The sequence below is a fragment of the Aricia agestis genome, chromosome 8, assembly GCF_905147365.1.
Source record: "Aricia agestis chromosome 8, ilAriAges1.1, whole genome shotgun sequence".
NCBI lineage: Eukaryota > Metazoa > Arthropoda > Insecta > Lepidoptera > Lycaenidae > Aricia > Aricia agestis.
Window position 1 is genome coordinate 16,242,855 of NC_056413.1, and position 25,299 is coordinate 16,268,153.

At 37.7% G+C, this 25,299-nt stretch overlaps 1 protein-coding gene across 2 annotated transcripts in view; it reads right to left on the minus strand.

The window, feature by feature from the left end:
• The window catches only part of LOC121729339, a 96,610-nt gene that overhangs the window by 29,452 nt on the left and 41,859 nt on the right, over positions 1–25,299 (minus strand). Inside the window, exon 2 of one of the 2 annotated variants that reach the window (XM_042117817.1) lies at positions 1,372–1,531. The exons of the other annotated variant lie outside the window; for it this stretch is intronic. Coding sequence (XP_041973751.1) covers positions 1,372–1,453 — 82 coding nt within the window. The 5' untranslated portion in view covers positions 1,454–1,531. The remainder of the gene's footprint in view (positions 1–1,371; positions 1,532–25,299) is intronic. 2 annotated transcript variants of the gene reach the window in all.

Sequence of the window (25,299 nt, forward strand, 5' to 3'; positions counted from 1 at the left end):
GTATTTACTTAGCTTAGATTAAAAGACTTCTTTTACCCACTTTACTCCTTAGATTTTTGGTTTTTGTTAGAAAATAACTGAACTAAACTTTATTCATTTACAGAATGCAGACTGTATGGGAGTTTTCAATTCCATCCATTCGTCTAGACATATAAATACGTCAAAGCAAGATAAAATAGTTTGGAGATAAGATAAAGCTTTTATTAGCTCTTAAGTGCGATAGCTCTGAGACTATTCACGGAAAATCGCTTTCCAAACTACCGGAGGGTGAAACATACTTTATTACTGGTATTATGACGTCATAAGACATCCCATTGTGAGTAATTGTAGGTGCATACTATTCTAAGCTAGCCTTTAAAAAAAACCGCCAAAGACCGACATCGGTCCAGGGGCGTAAGCCAAAATCTTTTCGTTTTCGCTTCGTTGTATTAGAATCGCCGATGAAAATGTACAGAAAATGTATAGCGTTCGTTAATATTATGACTTTGCCGTTCGACTCGTCTAATGTCAATTCCATACATTTTGATAGGCGATTCTATAACGAAGCGAAAACGAAAAATTTTCGGCTAAATGGCCAGTTACCACAGTTATTCCTACGATTGAGACGAATCAATATAACGCACACACATGTAACGAAACTACGCCTAGCTTAGATGTCACTGTGTGCGGTATTTCGTGTGTGTGGTAGCTGATTATACACAACACAAGCAAGTTTACAAATAAAAATATTCACAAAGCTTTAAAAACTTTCTGAGGTGTGCTTCTTTCTCTGGCATATTTGCACAATAGACATAACTACCAGTAGTTCGACTGCAAAGAAACGGACAGGTTTCAATATCTGTCAAATTCGTCGGATTTCACTAGGATTATGAACGGAATGTGCCTCGCGCTGGCTGATATAATTTATTTTTAAATATTTAAAATAAAGATTCCAAAATTGGATTCTGCCAATTTTAATCGCATGTGCCAAAACACAAACAACAATACGACCAAAGAGGAACACGTCCAGCGAATATGTCATAGTTTTAAATTCGTAGGTAACAAGTTAACAACCCTATCAACGATTTTCGTCATAATACGTCAAATTTAAAAATTTCAACATCAGTTCTAAGACGGCATACTCTATCATTCTGTCTACTCTGATATTTGTAAAGTCATAGACACAGACAGCGGAACACGATGCCTAAATATCTTTATTAGTAAGGATTTATACATTTTAATACGGTGTATTCTGCGGAAAAAACGTAAAAGAAAGGAGCTAACAAAATAACAATTTAGTTTTTGCCGCCGCAACCCCTTTAGGGAAGATTATGTAGATTAATCCGCCTTAACGTATTTTATATTCGTACTCGTGTCTTATAGATATCTTACCTGACTTTTTGGCACTATTCCCTTTGCCGCCATTTTTGTTTCTCCTCGGGTAAAGGTTTATTTTGCTCTGGCCACACCCCATTATACTAAAACTACTGTCCCGTGTTACACGCCATCACGACTTCTAAGTATTTTGTGATATGAAGCCATGGCTTCTCTCCTGGAAGAGAAAGAAATAATTTTGATTAAAAGTCTGATCTGATCACGTTGCTTTGAGTATCGGAAATTTCTTTGCAACGATATTGGGAAGATTATGCAGATTTACTGGGGTTCCGTAATCGATAAAAACTCTTCTTAACCCCCGACAAAAAAGAGGGGTGTTATAAGTTTCACGTGTCTGTCTGTCTATGCGTCTGTCCGAGGTATCGTACCATCCAAACGGATGGACCGATTTTGATCTAGTTTTATATAATAATAATATAATAATAGCTCCCACACCGGTTTCGGTGACGGTATCCGGTTTCATTGAAACCAGGTCAGCTACGCAGGAGTAATTTTATAGTGCCCAAGTGTGTGCGCAGTACACAAGAGCACTCTCTATTCCTTTACTCTCATAACCCAGTGGGACGGACGACCGACACGACCGGCGAGAGATCAGACGCCGGACCGACTTTTTACATTCCCATCCGACGCATGGATCATCTTACTTGTCAGACAATCAGGTGATCAGTCTGCATTGTCCTAACCAAACTTGGAAATAATATGTTTCCAACGCGGGAATCGAAACCACAACCTCGCGAGCCGCGCTCTGTACCACTAGACCACGGAGGCGTCTAGATTTTATATTTGAAAGCTAACACTATCAAGCATATTCTTAGCTATAGTTCATCATCATCTCGTGCTGGAAAATCTGAGTTTGATATAAGTAAGTAATTAATAATAATAATAATAATGATATAAGTAAGTACTTAAAGTTAATGAATCGGGGGTTTGTTTTAAATTTTTTTTATTTAACATTAATTATAATCTTGGAAGCAATCGCTTTCTGAAATTGGAGGTCACAAGGAGAAGGGGTCACGAATAGAAATGGGAAAATCCTATGTCGAATAAAAACTTACGTTTTGGGGGTCATGTCCCTTATGACCCTTATTTCATCAACTCAAAGCGAAGATCGTATAAGGGTACCTCGATAGACCTAACTATAATAGAGACTCACAACCTTTTTTCAGGCAAATTTTTCTAAAGGCAAAGCGTGCAGCATCATACCTGAAGAAATCCGAAAATGTCGGATATGCTGGCTATACTGGGACCACACACGCCCCTTCAGGGCATCAAACATTATAAAATAGTGATAAATATATTATATTTATTAAGTTAGGTAGTTTTCAATATGTATAATAATAGTATAATAATGTATAATTTAAAAGATTAAGATTTAGATTAAGAGAAAATGTAATCTTGGTACGCGACAAAATTATGTACTTAAGTGAAACAAACAAAGGATATGGGCGACTGGCCCATAGACAACCCTAATTATTGTAATAAAAATAGAAAAACGTAATTTATGAAAATGCCAACTGTCTAGCTAGCGCGGTTCTTGAGATACAGCCTAAAGACGGACATACAGACAGGCTGCTGCTGTATTTGTAATAGAGTAGAAAATTTTCTGTCTTTGTTATCAACTTATCACATTTTGTTGACGCGGACGAAGTCGCGGGTAACAGCTAGTAAAAAATTTAAAAAAAACCTTTTTTTCGGTAAACCTTAGCCCTGAAAAAAAAAAGGTTTAAAAATATGCCCGCCTAAATTTATATAACAAAAATAAAGTGCTGTATCGGTTAGAGAAGTTTAGATTGATGTTTTAAAAGGAAAAATAAATTAGCTTATGTATAAAAAAATTTGAAAATGAAAAGGTGCCCAGAACATATTTTGCATTATCATCGCAAGCGGTAATATTATTTCAATACAATATGGCTATCTATTTACACTGTACAAAGGCTGTATGGCTTTGTTTCTTTATCTAGTTTTAATATGTTTAAAAAAAATAGCGTAGTAATTTTACTGTCCAAATTTTGTTATGTGCATATAATGAATAAATACTTTTTGACTATTGACTATTAAATACTAGCTGTTGCCCGCGACTGCGTCCACGTCCACGCCAACATTTATTGTTTTCGTAAAAATATTTTTTTATAATAAAAGTATCCTATGTTACTTCTGATACCTCCAAGAGTATGTGTACAAAGTTTCATGATGATTCGTCAAGTAGTTTTTGCGTGAAAGCGTAACAAACATCCACGCTTACACATTTATAATATTAATCTTAGTAAGGACAAAAAAGCTTCAAGCTTAAGAAAGTTTAGAGAAAGTATCTATACTTAAATAAATAAAAACAAAAGCACAAAATATAAGACACATTCAAGAATCCCAATTGAGGGTTTGAAGTTTGAAGAAACAGCAATAAAAACTCAGCTAGTAAACAAAATGCGGGTTCTATAAATAGTCTGCGATGATTGGCGCAGCAACTTGAGCACTAGAGCTGGGCTAGATCTAGATAATTAAGTCTATCTAGATTCTAGAGTTCCTATACCGCTGACGCGACCACTCGTCTATTCTATCTTGTTTGTTGTTAGCAAGTTTTATGCAAGTTTCTGTTGGCTTTTCGGGAAATTTTGTGTTGAATGTAGTTTAAAAATAAACAAGCGTTGTCTGTGAAGAAAGAAATGAGAAAAATGTTTTCGTAGTTATTCATTGAAATCCATCGTCTTTCAATTTTAATCTCGAATTTAATTTTTCCACCCAATAATTTATTTATTAATATACCCACCTATATGTACTATCAGAGAAGTTGATTCCTAGGCAGATGGCAGACCTAAGTAGGTAATTTGGTGGTGTTAAGTCAAACCCATCCGACCGATCACAGCTAATATTGATTTGACATAAGCCGACCACATGACGTAGGTCCGTCAACTGCCTAGGAATCAATTTCCTCGATTGTGCCTACGTCATAACTTCGAGTAGTTAAAGTACACAGTTACTGGACACTGTACAGTAGTTATTTAAATTTTTAAATCTGTAATTAACTTTATCCCCGTGCGCTTTAAATTCCATAACTGACTCAACTCACATTAGCCAAGTATTTATTATACACCTTGATGAGTAGCAGTCTTACACCGTGCGTTTTTCGCGTACTACACTTTCTGCCGCGCAGTATTTCGGCACGATACGACCTGCAAACCTTCAAGAAGAGAGCTTATTCCCTCTTAAAAGGCCGGCGACGCACCTGCAGCCCTACTAATGTTGCGAGTATCCATGGGTGACGGCTGTTTGCTCGTTTGCGCCCTTATTTTATATAAAGAAAACGACATTGACATGGTTGTATCACTGCAAACTAAAGGAGTGAGCACACTGAGACGGGCCGTGCCGGGGCTCAGCGTGCCGGGGCTCATCGCAAAAATCCACCTCCATACAATTTGTATGGAAGCGGATGCGCGTATCGCACACTGTGTCGGGGCGCAGCGGATTTCCGCTTCCATACAAATTGTATAGAGGTGGATTTTTGGGATGAGCCCCGGCACGCTGCGGCCCGTCTCAGTGTGCTCACTCCTTTAACGTGAAGGTAAACAAATAGCCCGGGAGCGCTCCGACACGTCACACAGAGGATGTTTACACACAAGACAATACCTTGTGGCCGGGTTCAATTAATTAATTATACGAGACAAACGCCGTTGTCCTACAATAATTTATCAAACGCTTTGATAGGGTTAGGTACTCCTATGCATGGCGTGATTTATATTTTTTATGATTCTAGGCCACTTTAATTTTGCCGCCTCTATGCACGAACTCTGCCGCCATCCTGGGACGCTGCTGCCCCCTAGGACGCCATAGGACGCTGCCACCCTTTGGCCTAATACCTACTACATAACTACTAGTTATGTAGTATTGGGCCTATGGGTTATTAACTACACTACATATACATAAATCCGAAGCTGTATCAACCGCTTTGATAGGTTTAATTTTCAGTGAATTACAGGAAAGCTCATTCTCCCTGGATTCTTTTTGCGCGTAAATACAAAATCCGGGATTTTGAAAGTGTATCTAATTAAAACTCTGCGTCAATTCCAACCGCAACGCGACGAGGCGAGGCGAGGCGCGGCGCGGCATAAATTTGTATGGATTTGACAGATTTCAATTGCGTGAATCTGTCAAATCCATATAAATTTAGAAATGCATCTACGCGTCGCGTTGCGCAGAGTCGAAGCGAATCGAAGCGCGTCGAAACGTCAAATTCGCAACAAGTCGAACGAGTGCGCGCGAATTCGCCAGAATGCCTAGTGCCTACAGTGATTACGCGTAGAATATAGATTCGCTTGTTGGTGCGCGAGAATGCGCGCGCACCAAAATGCGTTGGTCAAGCGAATTCGCGCGAGTGCGTGCCATAGCGCGCGCCTTTTTAAATTCTCAGAAGTAGTATACAGTGCGTTAATGGTTTGGAGTTAAGGTTGATTTTGGTATGTTCAGTTTAATAATTCGCTGCGCTAGTATAAATTGACCCTTATTGTTTATCCTAACCAAAAATTGGCTTTCTTTATTCGCCAAAGCTTTTTTACTTCATAAGAAAAAGGCTCCGCAAAAGCCCTTTCAAGTAATTTTGTATAATTTTGAAGGAACGTTCTAACAATAGATAACAAGAGGCGCACTACAAAAAGGAGGAAGTCAAATAAAAAACGCCGCTAATTTGAGCAACGTCGACAATATACGGAAGGGAAATTCTAAAATTAGAGAACCCATAGAAACGAGCTGTCAGCACGCCTGATGGCGGGAAAACTTATAGACCAAAGTATAAGGTTTGCTTATGTAGTGTTTTCTGTAAGTCCTAGATATTTTGACCAAGCCGAGCCGTTCGTGCCGAAGGGTTATTTTTCAACAATCTTTACAATTACCTAATACATTCTTAGTATTTGAATATTTAACAGAACCCTAAGCCAAGTCGCTTTCGTCAATTTCAACGACGAAATTCAAATTCAACCTGCAAAATAAAGATTCGTTCATTAGGTTGAATCCCGTATTTTTTTATTTTGAAAGAGCGAAATATGCGAAAAACAGACAAGGCTAGTTCTACTAATCCAAACCTTAGACTATTATCAGAGAGTGTACCTAATCGAAATCGGTAATCCGAGAATAGGTCACCGAAGATTCTTGCCAACGAAACATCTGTGAATCATTGTTAACGACGGAATAAAAGTTGTCGATTTTTGTAACCACCTGTTGGTGTAATTTAGTGGTCCATATTTTATACGAGTTATAGCATTGGCCATGACTTAGCAATTCCGTGCCAGACTTTGACTTGATGGCTTTGTAAATGGTTAGCGATTACCGCAACCAAAACCATGGAAATTCTCAATTAACTTAGGTATACTCGTAGTTAAAACTGCCACGTTTGTAAAGTTATTGTTAGAAAACAAGGCCATGAAAGCTGTAGCAGTTCCATGTCCATGTAGCCATCCCATTTTTAGTACAAAAATGTGTCTGTCTGTCTGTTAAGGTAACACGCACGTTTGTGACGTGGGAGAGCCATGCTTCGGCACGAATGGGCCGGCTCGACCGGAGAAATACCACGGGTTCACAGAAAACCGGCGTGAAACAGCGCTTGCGCTGTGTTTCGCCGAATGAGCGAGTTTACCGGAGGCCCAATCCCCTACCCTATTCCCTACCCTCCCATATTACCCTATTCCTTCTTAAAAGGCCGGCGACGCACCTGCAGCTCTTCTGATGCTGCGAGTGTCCATGGGCGACGGAAGTTGCTTTCCATCAGATGACCCGTTTGCTCGTTTGCCCCTTTATTTTATAAAAAAAAAACACGCAGCTTACGCTTAGTCGCGCTATTGTATGGAGATAATTAGATTACCGGAAAAGGATAAAAAATAATATAAGTGATAATACTTTAGGGTTTGTATGTTTTCTCTGTATCCAAGAGTTCACTGTAAGGCTGGTTTTATAGTAGAGCGTTTCGCAGCGCCGTTGGAGCGCGCGCGTTCGAAGCTGTAACAAACGTATGGACGAACGGCGCTGCTCAAGCGCGCGGACTTTAAAACGCAACTACTACCCCCATACATATTCGAACGCGCGGCGCTCCAACGGCGCTGCGAAACGCTCTACTATAAAACCAGCCTAAAAGTAGCAATGCTGAAAAAACATTTTTTTATGATTTGTATGGGCAAGCGCCCGAGCGTCAGGACTCAGTAATTTTGCCACACAAAAGTTTAAAAAAATGTAATTTTTTCAGCGCTGCTACTTTCACTGTGAACTCAATACAGTGGACTCATACACACCGTAAAGTAATCACTTAGTTTTGTTACACACTGTATGTTATGTACCGGTCGCAAGTACTACATTCAAAGCTAAATCTCTAATTTAAACCATTAAATAACAGAGCACTATTTACGCAATAATTCCCTTCAGATTTAGAACGGCAATACGGAATGTTTATATTATATGATTTACTTCCCAACTGATATAACTGGAGCGTGTAAATAAAAATTGTTTACGCATACCGCCACCGCATACACGAATGAGATACATATCCTACGTAGAATTCGAATATTATAAGATAATATTATTAATAAAATATGTGTTTTTGCTGCTGTTAAAGTATAATTACTAAAATTAGGTGTAGAGTTATTTTCTACTAGATGAAGCCCGCGAGAACCGTACATTTTCCCGGAAAAATTGAGTTGAGATGTGTCAAGGGACACCTGGATGGAACGAAGTTATTTCTTATAAGTACAAAAAACCTGTATACACTAAAAAAAATCGTCGCTATACCACACTGTTCAATGCGAAAGAGAGAGAGAGAGAGACAGAGAAACACTGTCGTATAACTTTTAGTCTAGCCCCATATCGCAACGCGCGATAAGGAACTTCGTTCCAAAACTATCTATGCCCTTTTACGGGACTCAAAGTATTAGCAATATCAGTTCTGCGGTTTAAGCGTGAAGAGGTAACAAACAGACAGGCAGACACACTTTCGCATTAATCTTAGTATGGATTCCCGCTAATTTGGAGCATAGTAAAATAATATGTCTTTTAGTTTTACTATTTCGTATATATCCTCGTTTCGAGGGCACATCTTTAACCATCTCCCCTAGCATTGAGATACTTGCCGTCAACATATCGAGCGAAGTCCAGTTCCGATATCATCTAGATTCTAGAGGGTAAGGCCAAGTTAGCCTCGAAGAAGCTTGGAGTTCTTAACAGAGCGGGACAGTACTTCAGTCCGGACCAACGCCTACAACTCTACAAGGTTCGGCCTTATATGGAATATTGTTCTCATCTCTGAGCAGGGGTGCCAAAATACCAACTGCTCCCTCTAGATCGTATCCAACGAAGGGCCGCTCGAATTGTTGACTGCCATAGTATTTCAAACAGCTTGGACCCCTTGGAATTACGCCGAGATGTAGCTTCACTCTGCATCCTCTATCGGTTGTATCACGGGGAGTGCTCTGAGGAATTGTTCGGAATCATACCACCTGCAACTTTTCGCCATCGTCCCACGCGAAAAATATTCCATCCTCATCACCTTGATGAGTGGCAGTCTTCCACCGTGCGTTTCTCGCGTAACTTTCTGTCGCGCACTGTAAGACTCTGGAACGAACTGTCACCAGCAGTATTTCCGGACCTATACGACCTGCAAACCTTCAAGAAGAGAGCGTATTCCCTCTTAAAAGGCCGGCCACGCACCTGCAGCTCTTCTAATGTTGCGAGTGTCCATGTGCGACGGTAGTTGCTTTCCATCAGGTGACCCGTTTGCTCGTTTGCCCCCTTTTTTATGAAATAAGGGGGCAATCGTTTGCCCCCTTATTTCATAAAAAAGGGTCACCTGATGGAAAGCAACTTCCGTCGCCCATCATGGACACTCGCAGCATTAGAAGAGCTGCAGGTGCGTTGCCGGCCTTTTAAGAGGGAATAGGGTAATGGTGGTAAGGGTAGGGTAGGGAAGGGAAAAGGGTAGGGGATTGGGCTTCCGGTAAACTCACTCACTCGGGGAAACACAGCGTAAGCGCTGTTTCACGCCGGTTTTCTGTGAGCCCGTGGTATTTCTCCGGTCGAGCCGGCCCATTCGTGCCGAAGCATGACGCTCCCACTATGCTCCAAATTAGCCAAAATGTCGGGAATCCATACTTATATTACTGCTAAAGCACTTGTTGTTTGCTTCTTCGAACTACCCGAAGATATTTGTATGTTCCGATGTCCGAAAAGACGAAAAAGAAGATAACAGTTACTTTGTACTGTGTAAAACTAGAATTAATGTATACCGCACCTTACCAGGTTTGTTTAATTTATTTTAATTTAATAGTGTGTAACCGTGTAGTACTTGCTATACAAAATAATACCTTCAGGAAAACGAACGATGATGATGAATAAATAAATCAAGCAACATGTCTTCACTGTGTGCGCATTGTAATAGAAGTATGCCCGGGGGACAGCTTGCTAGGGTTACCAGCTCGCAGTTATTTATTTATATTAACCGCTCTTTATCTGGACAACACCCTTGGGGGATGTCCGGATCCACCAAGGATGTTTTTTTAAGTATATTCTATGCATGGGAAGATTTTTACGACATAGATAAGATATTTTTTCATTCATTTATTTAGATTAGAAAATAGAAAGCCAAGATTATTAATTTAATTATTAATTAATCTGGTAAGGTCATCAGACCAGCATTATAAGTTATAACCGTAGTACTTAAGTATAAACTAAATATTTCCGAATCAGATTTGGTACCTAGTTGTAAGCGACAACTACCAAATCTGATCCATCCATTATGATTATAATTATGCTACAATTTGTAGTAAATAATATACGAATAATAAAAACTTTATTATTATAATATACAATAATATCTATGGACGCTTCACACCACGTCAGTCTGGCCCAATGTTAAGTACCTGAAGGACTTGTGTTACGGGTACCAGACAACGGAAGTATATTTAATACTTTTATACTATACATATATTTAAGATTTTTATTATATGATACACATATTTAATACACATCCATGACCCAGGAACTTTGAAAACATTTTATTCCGTCGGCGGGATTCGATCCCGCGACCCCCGGCTTGAGCTACCAACGCGCTCACCACTGAGCCACAGAGCTATTTCGTAGTAAATAATCAATTTATCAAAATGAGAGGCCAGAAGTAAAGTTCCGATTTTACTTTTGATCTGACATTTCAAAATATAACGGTTCTCAGTTTCTTACCAAATTCATACCTATAGGCTACATTCCATCGAAACTGTAATGCAAGATATTATTTTCCTACAGAATAGAGAAGAACCTTTGAGCTCAAATCTCTCGAGTTGAAAGCTTCAATAAAAAGCCATGCCTTTTGTCGCTAAAGGGCGATAAAGACTTTATAATACTCCACACCCTGAAGCAATGATAATAAAACCCTCACAATACGCCCTTCGCACGTAATAAGGTATTGCATGTGCAGCCCTCATTGGCTGATTCACAAGGGTGCTTCAGTCCCTTAGCTTAGCCCCAGCAAAGGGCGAGGAGTGCTCTTGCCTTTCTAGGTTTAGGGCTCCGAATAAGGCTTCGTCCATCTGTCACAGGGTGGACAAATTGACCCGAATAATTTGAGGTTAATGAGATGTTATAATAATGAACATGTTCAATATACCATTCATATTCATTTCAGTATAAGGTGAATAGTAAAAGAAAAGGAAAGGACGGAAGCAATCTTGCGACGAAATTTGTTTATCGCATAGGCATTCTTCATCTTTTTTCCGTACTTTGAATATCTCTAAATATAATAAAAGTCGGTGTAGCGGTGGTTTTAGCGTCATTCAACAGGCAAACAGACGAAAACATAATCTGTGATTATTTTTTTATTTCGAAATTGGCGACGCCATTTGTTTATCTCATTTTGGATGTAGATAACTTTATTAGTAACTAGCTATTTGACCGAGCTTTGCTCGGTATTCGATAAAACACGAATAAAATGACATTTTCTAAAAATGATTCCTAGCTAGATCGATTTATCGCCCACGAAACCCCCTATATACTAAATTTCATGAAAATCGTTGGAGCCGATTCCGAGATTCCAATGATATATTTATGTATATACAAGACTTGCTCGTTTAAAGATATAAGATGAGTACATGAGCTTTCCTACTCTGCACAGCTATAACTATAAGGAACCCTTCAAATGGCTTTATGTTATCTACCCCATTTTACACGCAGTTTTTTAAGGATATACTTGAGTACACAATACACATTGTATTCAGTATCGACTATCGATAAGACTTGAGCACTTGATATTCGAGTACTGGGACGTTTCCTTTGCACAATAGACTAGTAAATTATGTCTTCAAAATAAGTTCAATAAAACACAAAAAAAAAAAAATAGGCCAAGTGCGAGTTGAAGTCGCGCACTAGGTTTGCGTACCACAATAGAGCAAAAATAATCGGCCAAGTAAAACCCTATATTGCGCGTGGCACGACACGCACTTGGCCGGTTTTATTTTTCCTTATAGCGGCTGATTCTGTGTGTAAAACATGCAAAAAAATTTATCAAATGATCAAGAATATTTTTTGAAAATCTGCCATCCAAATTTGCCATCAGATTCTGGTAGACCTATATTATTTTCATAAAACACTGAATTTATAACATTCCAGACGCAAACTAAAAATTTAGAATAAAAATTCTCACCGCCTCTCATAACATGCAAGATTTATCCCTATTTTTGTTTGTATAATATCAGAAATATGATTTGTTAACAGTTTGATGGGTAACGCAGGCAGAGTCGGCTGTTAAAATGATGAACACCCTGTAAAACAAACACTAGCACATGCTAAGTGTCTGTCAGTGGGACATAAAAATACTTTGTTGATACATTTTTATCATATTTTACTAGATGTTGCCAGCATTGTTGTGTCCAAAAGTGTGTGTAGTTTATCGCACGGAAACAGTATTTTTTTCGGGGATAAAAACTGTCAGTACGTTTTTCTTCTTTTTCCGGGAATTGAGACGACGCGTAGAGGCGACAAATTAGACAATTATTATAGATAGACAGACGTGTATACGTGGGAGAGCCATGCTTTGGCATGAATGGGCCGGCTCGACCGGAGAAATACCACGGGCTCACAGAATACCGGCGTGAAACAGCGCTTGCGAAACAGTCGAGTGAGTGAGTTTACCGGAGGCCCAATTCCCTACCCTTTTCCCTTCCCTACACTCTCCTATTACCCTATTCCCTCTTAAAAGGCCGGCAACGCACCTGCAGCTCTTCTGATGCTGCGAGTGTCCATGGGTGACGGAAGTTGCTTTCCTCGTTCCATCAGGTGACCCGTTTGCTCGTTTGCCCCCTTATTTCATAAAAAAAAGATACACTTTCCATTTATAATATAGTTATACCGGGACTCAAATGCGTCATATAAATTAAAAATCAATATCTCCTAAAGTAAATCGATTAAGCAATCTAAGCGTGACTTGAATAATATAGAATTGGGTAAGAGAGACAGACAAACATTTTAAATATTAATATTAGTATAGAGTTTAGACTATAGCACGTCGAAAAGTCTATAAATTAGGCTGCGTTATACGCCCTAAGGTGTGGCTACTTTACTAATTACTTATTAATTAATGACGCCGCAGACGATATCTCAGTGAAATATACTCGGGTAGATTATAGCGATTATAGGTATAGGTTGGGTCTTGAAGATTTCAATTTCATACTAATAACATTAGCAAATGAGATATATTTACACTAGATACGAGTATTATTTTTAGATTTAGGGTCAGGTCGCAGTGCAACGCGACGAGGCGATGCAATTCCAGACATTTTAAAAAGAGATATTCAAAACTAAAATTTTTAGTGATCAATGGCTGCTAGGTCTTCAAATGAAATATCCGATGCGCTGAATTACTTTATTTCCGTAGTTTATTTCACAACCAGTTAATTCATGAAGCCCTAAGCGGCCGTGTCCGGCCGCGATAACAATAGATAAGCTATTGTGTCTCGTTATTCCACGATCGACGACGTGATTGACGATGGGCAGACGACGAAGTGCATAATTACACCGGAATGGCAGCAGCGGCGAGGTGAGCATTTTTAGTGTCATGTGATTTTAAACTTTATCTTCATTATTATGTTTTTTATTTTTTATTTAGTTTATAAGAAGTCATTTTTTCTTTTTCTCAATTTTATTATTCTTTGTCTCCTACTAATTACTACATAATAACATAATATTGTTATTTAATAATTATCATTTCATTCACAATATTTCATTTCATCAGATTTCATCCCATTGTCGCAAAGCATGTTGTATTTCACCTTTCATTGGAACACATTTCATCCATTAAAAAAACTCCGTTGTATCGTTTTGTATTTTATTAAATGTGATTCTGTTGGTGAATTAATAAAGATTAAATAAATAAATAAATAAATTATAATACATACTTACTATCGCTTGAGAAATCGCGGCCGCGAGACTTTCCAAGTTTTTCAAGCGATACTATATTATATCAACAAAACTTGGTTGACTACTGAACCCTAAAACGGAACCCTAACCAGCTGATTTTTTGTATATTGGTAGGTTAATAGTTATATAATTTGAGAGTAACATTGTCCTACAGTTAATAGAACAAACCATATTTTAGGACCATCAAATCAAAGTATGAAATCCATTCTATCTCTGTTAGCTACCACTTTCAAGATTTTTCAAGTTGATAGTCTCATCAAAATGAACTCACAAAAAATTTGCTTGTTAGTAATCAAAAAAAATTGTTCTAGGGCTCCCTGCCTATGACATTAGACGAGTCGAACGTCAACGTCAGATCAACGTCATACCATTAACGAACCCAGAACCCTTATGTCAATTCCATACATTTTCATCGGCGATTCTATAACGAAGCGAACACGAAAAGGTCTTGGCTAAATGGCCAGGTGGGTAAGCCAAAATCTTTTCGTTTACGCTTCGTTATAGAATCGCCGATGAAAATGTATGGAATTGACATAAGCGTTCGTTAATATGACGTTGACGTTCGACTCGTCTAATGTCAATTCTATACATTTTGATCGGCGATTAGCTATAACGAAGCGAAAACGAAAAGGTCTTGGCTAAATGGCCAGATATACAAAGTATCGTTTCTGTTTCATTTGTGCCCGTTCCGTATCGCTTTGATGTCGTTTACTTACCGAGTTTAATTCGCCCGGGCTTGTGATTACACAAACATTCGGTTACTTTACTGTGCCAGAGATTTCCAAAACACAGGATGTGGCATATATTCGAAAATCTTCATAGAGTATACAACTTAACAAGACGTAATGATGAGATAGACAATAGACATTACATCCAAATTCATGAACAAAGTATAAAACATGGAATCCCTGCATTTCATGTTCGTAATGTACCTGTCACAGTCATCTGGTTCAATCTGCGATTCGATTAAATGACTAGCGCATTAATTGAATGACACCATTTAATTGAATGACTCGGCAGAACGTCGATTGAACGATCGTCACTCAACGTCCAACTAGTTAGCGATTTGTAACATAGCCCTTTGAAGATAGCGGACATGAAAACAGTCAGGTAATTGAACGTTTTTAATTTTTTCCTACTGTGGCGCTAGTAGTCACTAAAACAAATATGGCGTCAAACAGCTCGCACAGCTGATATCACTGTGTTGATATTTTGTCTATTAAATTTACTTTAAAGTGCTAAGTATAAATTAGTAATAAAATAATATTATGACAGCGTGGATTTACCTATTACTACGGCCCGTCAACGGCTACTTAAAAAAATATAATATCATGCCATTTAACGACTTCACTATATAATGACTTTTGGTCAAGACGTTAAACGTCATAGTCAACGTCTTGACGAGTTGTCTTTTAGCTTTTTCCACACTGTGCCTTTTTTTGTTTATCAAAGGCATGCGTTATAGCGCAGGCAACATCGCACGTGAGGCATGCCCGCGACGCTATGACACTTTTCTTTCCAACGCGGATGGATTTTGACGCATTCAATTATTGAATATGCCAAACGAAAGTTGAATAAAAAGATGATGACGAAAATTGAAGATGAAATTGCATAGTGTGAACATAGCTTTCAGTCATTCAATTGAATGGTGTCATTCACTTAATGCGCTAGTCATTTAATCGATTCGCAGATTAAACCAGATGACTGCGACATACCTACTATGTAGGTTACGGTTTTATTTTTTAATCCAAAAAACCAAGAGTGTAAAATAGAAAAATGTAATATTTTCTTTGCTTCTTTGCCCAAGGTTCTCCCGAACTCTAATTTCAGAATGTGTGTGTTGCAGACCAAGAATTTCCACTTGATAATAAAATTACCACTTTATTACATTCCGATTAAGAGACATTAAGATTTAAGGGCCACTTTACATATACCTATAAATGTGATTTAAGCACCACACCGCAATTTTAACACAGTCATGCATATTTTACTTCTATTTATTGGTTACAGCTCACAAAAGAAATACATACAGTATAATACAATATTTATACAAAACCGCCACAATCAAGCGCACATACACATTGGCGTGATTTCAGCTAAATAAAAGTAGCATCCATACTTCCATACTAATATTATAAATGCGAAAGTGTGTCTATCTGTCCGTTTGTCTGTCTGTCTGTCTGTTACCTCTTCACGCCCAAACCGCTGAACCAATTTTGATGAAATTTGATATGGAGATACTTTTTGTCCCGGAAAAACCCGGCACGGTTCCCGCGCGATAAACGAGTTTAGGCGCATCAGAGTTGCGGGCGTCATCTAGTAAAATATAAATTAAGGAAAAGGTTCAAGCAGTAAGCGTGGCCGATGCTGTTGAATTATGGCTAAGAATAATCTTCAATCATGTCAGCTATTAGCAAAAAAATATATTTTAAATCGGTACACTGTTTGGATGTTACGATACCATGAGCAAACACACAGATAGACATTTCAAACTTACAACAATCTGGATCTGTTTTTCACAAGGAAAAAACTAACGAAGAGTAAAAAAATCTGTTACAAAATGTGACCCGAAAACATGCATACTTTTTGCAAAAAGAGACCCGAATACATGCAAGAATTTTATGTAATAATTATAGAAGTGACAATTATTGTCAACGGCTTTATTTTGCCAATTTGAATGTAGTGTTTCGTAGCTATTGTTATATTTTAGTGTGCGAAAAGAACCAAATTCAAAACGATTGAAGTAAGGGAGGAAACGTATCCTTAGTTTTTGTTATTCGTAGGGTTGAACTCAGTATTGCACGCGCGTGTATCTTGTCCCTGTGTTACAAGATTTTTGAAATCGTTTTACTGTATAATACTTATGCTGTGGTAATAGCCTGAAAGCCTTTCAATATCGACCGTCAATGTTGATATAACCTCAGAGTGTAAACAAGTGTAAATGTATTCCACACATTTTAAACTAACACCAATTTTTTGTATGAAATAAGGGGGTAAACGAGCAAATGGGTCACCTGATGGAAAGCAACTTCCGTCGCCCATGGACACTCGCAGCATCAGAAGAGCTGCAGGTGCGTTGCCGGCCTTTTAAGAGGGAATAGGATAATAGGGAAGGGTAGGGATGGGAAGGGAAAGGAATAGGGTAGGGGATTGGGCCTCCGGTAAACTCACTCACTCGGCGAAACACAGCGCAAGCGCTGTTTCATGCCGGTTTTCTGTGAGAACGTGGTATTTCTCCGGTCGAGCCGGCCCATTCGTGCCGAAGCATGGCTCTCCCACGTAAGCCACTGTCATCATCGTGTGTTTGAATAATCAAATCAAGGGAAAGAAAACATGGATTCATTATTTTTTTAATTTCTGGATTGAATATAGACTGAAAAAATTAAATTAAGAAATTTAAAAAAACCCCCGCCAAAACAACTTTAAAAAGTAATGAAATAATATTTACTGCCTTTAAGTTCAAATGATTCCTAACTTGTGTAAAGTAATATTTTAGTCCACAATTGTTGTCACGGTGTGTCGGGGGACCGCTAAGTAAACTACAACCTACAACCGCCAAGTCGCTGATTATTTATCTCGATTCAGATCGCTGTGAATTGATCCTTAAACATGTTAAGTGAAATTAAACATCTACATTAGCGGTCCCCCGACACACCTTGACAACAATTATGGACTAAAATAATTATTACTTTACACAAGTTAGGAATCATTTGAACTTAAAGGCAGTAAATATTATTTCATTACTTTTTAAAGTTGTTTTGGCGGGGGTTTTTTTAAATTTCTTAATTTAATTTTATTTCATACTTTTTAAACTTGTGTTGGTTATAGTGCAGAATAATTCCTATCAACAGAATCATATTCTCATGATTACCATCTATCAATGTCCTTTTCGATGAGACCGTTAAAATGAGCCCAAACATGAAAACTCCACTTTGGGTTCATACGAAGCTCGGTTCCTATAGAATCCAGGTGATGCTGCAGCAGCAGCATGTAAATATTTACTGTTTATACTTTATCTACTTTTTACTGGTTGTCACAATTAAAATGAGCCCAAACACGAAACCTCTGCTCTTAGTTGGCGAGGAGTTGGATATCCTATTGATCACCAGGTGATGCTGCAGCACCAGGTCAACTTTCCATTATTATGTGTATACGTATATTGTATATTCACAAATATCACGAACTAGAATGAAATATAAAACCTATCAAACGACTACAAGTTGCTAACGGCCTTTCATGAACCAGATAAACCCTGATTGTCCAGGACTGAGCAGGCTGATGATGATGAATTATAGCTAAGAAGACTCTCGATCATGTCAGCTTTCAAACAAAAAAAACTAGATCAAAATCGGTCCACCCGTTTGGATGCTACGATGCCACGGACACATACACACACAGACAGACAGACAGACAGACAGACACCCTCTTTTTTGTCGGGGGTTAAAAATAGGATCATTTTTGTGCCACGTAGTACAATGAACATGATTCTTATCATAAAAAAGGTGTTAATACCTCTATATAGGGTGCCTCTACGGCGTAGTGCGTAGGCTCGCTACGAATATGCTACGTTTCATAGACCTCTACGACGCGTAAATCTTTATCCATACTAATAATATTATAAATACGAAAGTCTGTCTGTTCGCCTGTTTGTTACCACTTAAAGCCCAAACCGCTGAACCGATTTTGCTGAAATTTGGTATGGGGATAAATTGTGTCCCGGGAAAGGACATATAATACTTTTATCCCGGAAAATGTACGGTCCCTGCGCTATTTTAAAGAATCCTCTAGGCTACTCATTACTATTAAAATTATGTTCTTGATAATATTATTATTTTTTAATCTTTAGAAAATATACTTTCAAGCGAGCAAGTATCCAATTAGGCTACATTAAAGGCTATTTTTCTCTATTATCCGCGTTCCCGTGACCCTAATACGGTAATGAGAAGCTCGCCTCACTTAGCGGCCAATCTCCGATACTAACTGGATAGATCTTCTTCATTTCATTAAAGTTTCTTAGCGATAGTAAATCTTTTTAGGGTTCCGTAGCCAAATGACAAAAAACGGAACCCTTATAGATTCGTCATGTCTGCCTGTCTGACTGTCCGTCTATCTGTCACTTTTCTCCGAAACTATAAGAGCTATACTATTGAAACTTGGTAAGTAGATGTAATCTGTGAACCGCATTAAGATTTCAATACAAAAATTGAAAAATTATTAAAAATTTTAGGGGTCCCCATACCGATTTTGATTACCAAGCTATGCATGTGGGGTATCTATGGATAGGTCTTCAAAAATCATATTGAGGTTTGTACTAACCTGAATAGTTTGCGAGAAAGACTCTTCCAAAGTGGTAAAATGTGTGTGTGTGTGTGTGTGTGTGTGTGTGTCCCCTCTAACTTCTAAAGTAGGGGCAGGAAAAAAAAATATATGATGTACATTACTATAAAAACTACTAACGAAAATTAGTTTGAACGAGAGAGAACGGGCGAGTCCAACTCGCACTTGGCCGGTTTTTATTCTCTTTCTCTTTATTATAATATGTATTATGTAAGGTTTTATCGAATTCACTAGAACATTATTACGTTTTCATCTATACTTACTATACTACTATTATAAAGAGGTAAACTTTGTTTGTTTGTTTGTAATGAATAGGCTCAAAAACTACTGGACCGATTTTAAAAATTCTTTCATCATTCGAAAGTTACATTATTTACGAGTAACATAGGCTACTTTTTATTTTGCAAAATATAGGGTTCCATAAGATATTTCAGTTTTTAGGAAACAACCAGAAAATTTACTTATTTTGCGTACGCTGCCTAAACTATAAAAGATAGAACTATACAATGTTCTAAGTAAATGTAGATCTTCTAAATATCTACAAAAATGTCCGCAACACACTATACCTACTTATGTCAAGTGAGACAAAACAACCATTTTTTTGTTCAAAAATCTTGATTTTTTTGGACAACATTTAAACAGATTTTTTTTACTCATGCTAATAATCCTTATTAAAATAAATTATTTCATCACTAAGTACAGTTTATGTGGAATATATTTAGTCTTTGAATGATTAAAATTTGACGTTTGGTTTAGAAGTTATGGCGAAATTAAAATATTGCGATTTACGCCCGTTTCGAAGTGGGCGCTACCAATGCGGGGATGCGCTCGCGGGAAGGGTATCACTATACTTTTATTAATACATGTTCCGCCTTCCACGCGGCGTCGCCCGCGTAATTTAGGAATGTCACAGAAACAGTACATTCTTCCGCAAAAAAAAAAAAATATTTTATTTCTGAATAAATTTGAATCAAATATTTTCAGAACGTTGAACTACATGTTGCCTAGCACCTACAAAAAAGAAACCTATGTCCTTTCACGTGGTCTATTCTTCATGTAAATAATGTACCAAGTATTGTACACATTGAAAAGGTCTACAGAAAACGCGATAGTATATACGTATAAGGATATCCCACAATAACATTTTTTTGTCATTTACTTTTAACTTCAAATAATGGCTAATTTTCGAAGCGATTTTTTTTTATGAAATAAGGGGACAAACGAGCAAACGGTCACGAGCGAGCAAACCCTCGCAGTATCAGAAGAGCTGCAGGTGCATTGCCGGCCTTTTAAGAGGGAATAGGTTAATAGGGGAGGGTAGGGATGGGAAGGGAAGGGAATAGGGGAGGGAGGCCTCCGGTAAACTCACTCACTCGGCGAAACACAGCGCAAGCGCTGTTTCACGCCGGTTTTCTGTGAGAACGTGGTATTTCTCCGGTCGAGCTGGCCTATTCGTGACGAAGCATGGCTCTGCCACGTATAAACCAATACGGCAATAATCCTTATTTAATTAAATACTTTAAATACATTATTATTGATTATGACCCTTTACAGCATATTATGATTTAAATAAATGAATATTTTCGAAGATATAACAGATTTAAAAATTGCGGAACGTAGCTTTTGCGGCAGCAAGTACCGACCAATGCGGGCCACGGGTAGTAAATAGTAATGAATAAAAATTATTTAAAATCAAAACCGCTGAATCGATTTTAATTTATATTTTATACCCGTGCGAAGCCGGGGCGGGTCGCTAGTCGACTAATAAAGCAATATACTTGAATAGAACTCTGAGATAGCAATATGCAACGTCAAAGGCAATTTTAATCCTCTTAGCGATCTGTTTTCTGCAGTCATTTAGGTGATTGGCTCCTTATGTGTCTATGATATTCCTTTTTGTGTTGGAAAATTCTCATTTAGAAAATAAACGAGAATTATACCGCTAAATATACGAAAAATTCAGTTCAAAGTTCAGTTTTTTGAGTAGAAACTTCTCTGAAAGCGTGGTAACTCGTATCTTTTTGGAATCCAGGGTCAAAATGAAAAACTCGCGTTAGGATAATAATTGACCTAACTATACTCCACTCGGGCTAACTTGTCGCTAGCGGTCATTGACTCCCTGTCAAAAACTTGTCATTTTCCATATAAACCGCGATTGACAATGAAGTGTCAGATATTGTTTATTGTGGTTTTATATGGAAAATGACAAGTTTTTGACAGGGAGTCAACGACCGCTAGCAACAAGCTAGCCCGAGTGGAGTATAGTTTAACATTTTTATTTTATTTTTACCGTCTCAAATGCACAAAGCCGCTGATAAAGATTTAATTTTGGAATATAAAATTAGGTCCAGTAGTTTTTTTGCTATGCCGAAAAAAAGGATACAAAAATTAAAATCTTTCCTCTTCACTATTAGTATCTATTCTATCAAAGAGTATCACGGATTATATAGAATATTAGCATAGATCAATCATAATTTACTCTTATTGTATAGAAGACAACTGCTAATCTTTTATTTTTTTCTCCAATTATTTAGAAAAAGACTACTTAAACATGTCGTCATCATACTCTCCTAACATTACATAACTCCATATTTATTACAAAGTTTGCACATAATTTATACGAAAGTAAATTGTCTGAATTCTTGAAAGGGTTTACTTCAAATAGTTGGTTTCTGAAACTATGAAACTGGGACAGTCCACAGTCCATATTATCATAACAGTGAAAACTAAAATCTGTACTCACAGTTAATAAACTAACTGAATATCTATCTAATATATAAAATTCTCGTGTCATAGTGTTTGTGCGCGAACTCCTCCTAAACGGCTCAACCGATTTTAATGAAATTTTGTATGAACATTCGTTATAGGCCCGAGAATAGGTTTTTATCTACTTTTTATATTGATACTAGAAATAATTAATATGGTAAAACAACGTTTGCCCAAATGAGAGTGCAGTACGAAATACGCAAGAACTTCCTCGACAAAGTAGGGGAGGCTGTAGTCGCTTAAATTACACTATAATATTGGAAAATTTTGTTTCCAAGTTGTGTTAGGACAATGCAGGGATAATCACCTGATTGTCTGACAAGTAATGATCCTGGATCCGCCCGATAGTCAAGTCCGTCCAGGGCTTGATCTCTGGCTAGTCGTATCGGTCATCCATCCTAGAAGTACGTTTTGTAGAACAGAAGACCGATACGACTGGACAGTTCTCTAAGGTTGGGTTGCACCAAAGGCGTGGTTAAAGTTAAGGTTATGGTCAAATTTATGGTTATAGTTAAGGCTAATTTAACTTTTAACTTAACTTTCACCACAGAATTTGACAGAATACGTTGCTGGTCCGACAAGACTTTATAAAGGGGGCGCTGCTGGTAATGGAGAACTGTAAAAAATGGCGTTTTTGTATGATGACAGCGTTAGTTCCCTTTTACGCCACGTGCATTTAAAACCTTGTCGAGCTCTATGGTTATGGTTAAATATGGCATCTTGATGGCGTCCATTTTTAACTTTAACCAAAGATTTGACATTTTGCATTGTAGTTAAAGTAAAAGCTATAGTAAAGGTTACAGTTATAGTTAAAGTAAGTTGGTGCAACCCACCCTAAGTACTGCGCACTCACATAGGCACCATAAAAGCACTGTAAAGTTACTGAAACCGCTGTTATGGGTAGAAGATTTATTACACCAATTTTGCATGCTACTCCCATTACGTCTGCTATAATATCAATATCGCGATAATTGTAGGTCTGGCAATGTCGACCCTCCCTATATCGACCCGGCGATCAGATGGACGTCTTATGGCGTACTTATGGGATAGTACACAGGAAAACGTTGGTGTAGTAAATATTTATTTCGTTTTGAGACTTTGAGGAATATACTTCTGACTTTAAGTTAGTTTTAGGATAGCAGTAACTTTTCTAGTTATTAAAAAATATACTACTGACTTTAAGTTAGTTTTAGGGTAGCAGTAACTTTTCTTGTTATAAAAATTGTTGCTCTTGGAGAGTGTCGGTAGAAGTGAAAAAGAAACTTTACAAACTGGGCCATTTAGCCGAAACTTTTTCGTTATCGCTTCGTTATAGAATAGCCAACCAAAATATGGACGCTGTCAAGCATTCGTGTACTAACCCACACAAAAATTACGTATTGAGTTATGAATGCAGTTATGTTCTTTAGATGATTTAGAACAAGACTGCATTCAAAATTTAACAACAAAAAAATTGTGGGTTAGGAGGAGCTTAACAGCGACCATATATGGAATTAACATAAGCGTTCGTTAATATGATGTTGACGTTCGACTCGTCTTATAGGATTCCATACATTTTGATCGGCGATTCTATAAAGAAGCGATAAAGAAAAGATCTTGGCTCACCCCCTGGGATATTACGGAGCTTCGACTCCGACTCCGTTAAGTCGAAACTTCCGATTATTATTACACCTTCGGTTCCGACTTCGCCTCCGACACTTTTACATCAGAGATCGAAGCATAACAGGGCGGCGGCGGCCTGTGTGGATGGTTATGAACAGTTTTTTCCCCGTAACATCCCTGGTACTAACTGTACAAGTGTACAACGTGCAAAAGGAAGTGAGAGGAATATTACTCCTCTGCGTCGGTTTGATTTCCCTAGCCCTCCATCTTACGAGTTTTTGATCAACTCACGTGGCCTAACTTCTAACTCCAAAAGCTGGTTTAATATTTCTCTTCGAAAAAAGTGCGACGCAACTGAAGATGTTACTTCAATAAGTAACAACCACTGTATTTCATACGGCGAATTGTCACAAAACTTCATTTAAATGTACTTACGTTAAATTAAATGAAGTTTTAATCATTAGTGGTAAAGTGTTACTTAAAAAATATAAGTAAAAAAATATTTTAATTGTAGTAGAGTAGTAATTATAATCACATATTATATTATATTAATTAAAAAAGTGATTAAAGCTACATGATAAGGACTTTAAAGGTACTTACACAAGGCCTTAAGAGGATACACCAGGGGCTAGAGAAATGAAAAAAAAGCACGTGTAATATCTATAGCTGTCTCCCTTACCTCAAGCCTATACCGCAGAACGCGATAGAGACAACTGCAGAAAATCCAGAAAATCAACGATTCGTTGTCCCCTGATTCCTTCTCCAAAACTTAACCGATTTAAGTACTTTTTTCATTAAAGATTAAAAAAAAGGCTTGAGCTGTGTTCCTATGTTTTGCTTTTTTTGTATAATCTAGCCAAATCTGTTTTCTGGACGTTTGAACACAGCGGAAAATCTGGCCATTTTTTTGGGTTTTAGAACGTTCATATCTTATTTAATAATTAAATTATGAAAAAAAAGAAAACATAGGGACATCGTATTAGTGGCCGTAGATATTCAGGAAAAAAATTATAACTCTAACTAGCATTATCCAGGGAGGAAACAGGGGACAACGTTTGTATGGAAAAAAGGGCGGTGTGGACTCCTCTTAAGGCCGGTTCCCAGCGGCACAGATAAATCTTTATCACGAAGTGTACAAGAGCCGTCGTTACTAATGTAAAAGTTTTACACTTCAAGGCCACCAGTAAAAGGCTTTTATCATAGACAAAAGGGAAACCACAATGAAGGTTGAATGTAAAAATATTTTTGGATATACTTACTCAAAATAATGAGGCAATGAATTTTATACTAAGACGAGCTTTTGCCCGCGGCTTCGCTCGCGTTAAGAAGGATTATTATATACAAACTTTCATCCCCTATTTTAACCCCTTGGAGTTGGAATTGATCAAAATCCTTTCTTAGCGGATGCCTACGTCATAACATCTACCTGCATGCCAAATTTCAGCCCGATCCGTCCAGTGGTTTGGGCTGTGCGTTGATAGATCACTGTGTCAATCAGTCAGTCAGTCACCCTTGAGTTTTATATATATAGATTTCGTGTTTAGTGCCGTTTTTATTTCGGATTCTGTCTATAACTTACTGTCCGCAAACCAAATCTTAATAAACCGTACATTTTGCTGCAGTAGTCTGTCGTAATCTGTATTATTTAATGAACCATTCCAAGTTGGAACAAGCAAGTCTGTCAATTCAATGTTTCTTTATGTAGGTATAAAAAATAAAGCATTTTTAAATACATATTTATTAGTGTGCACTGTGAACTGACCCTTACTCTACATTCGTGCCTTTCATCAA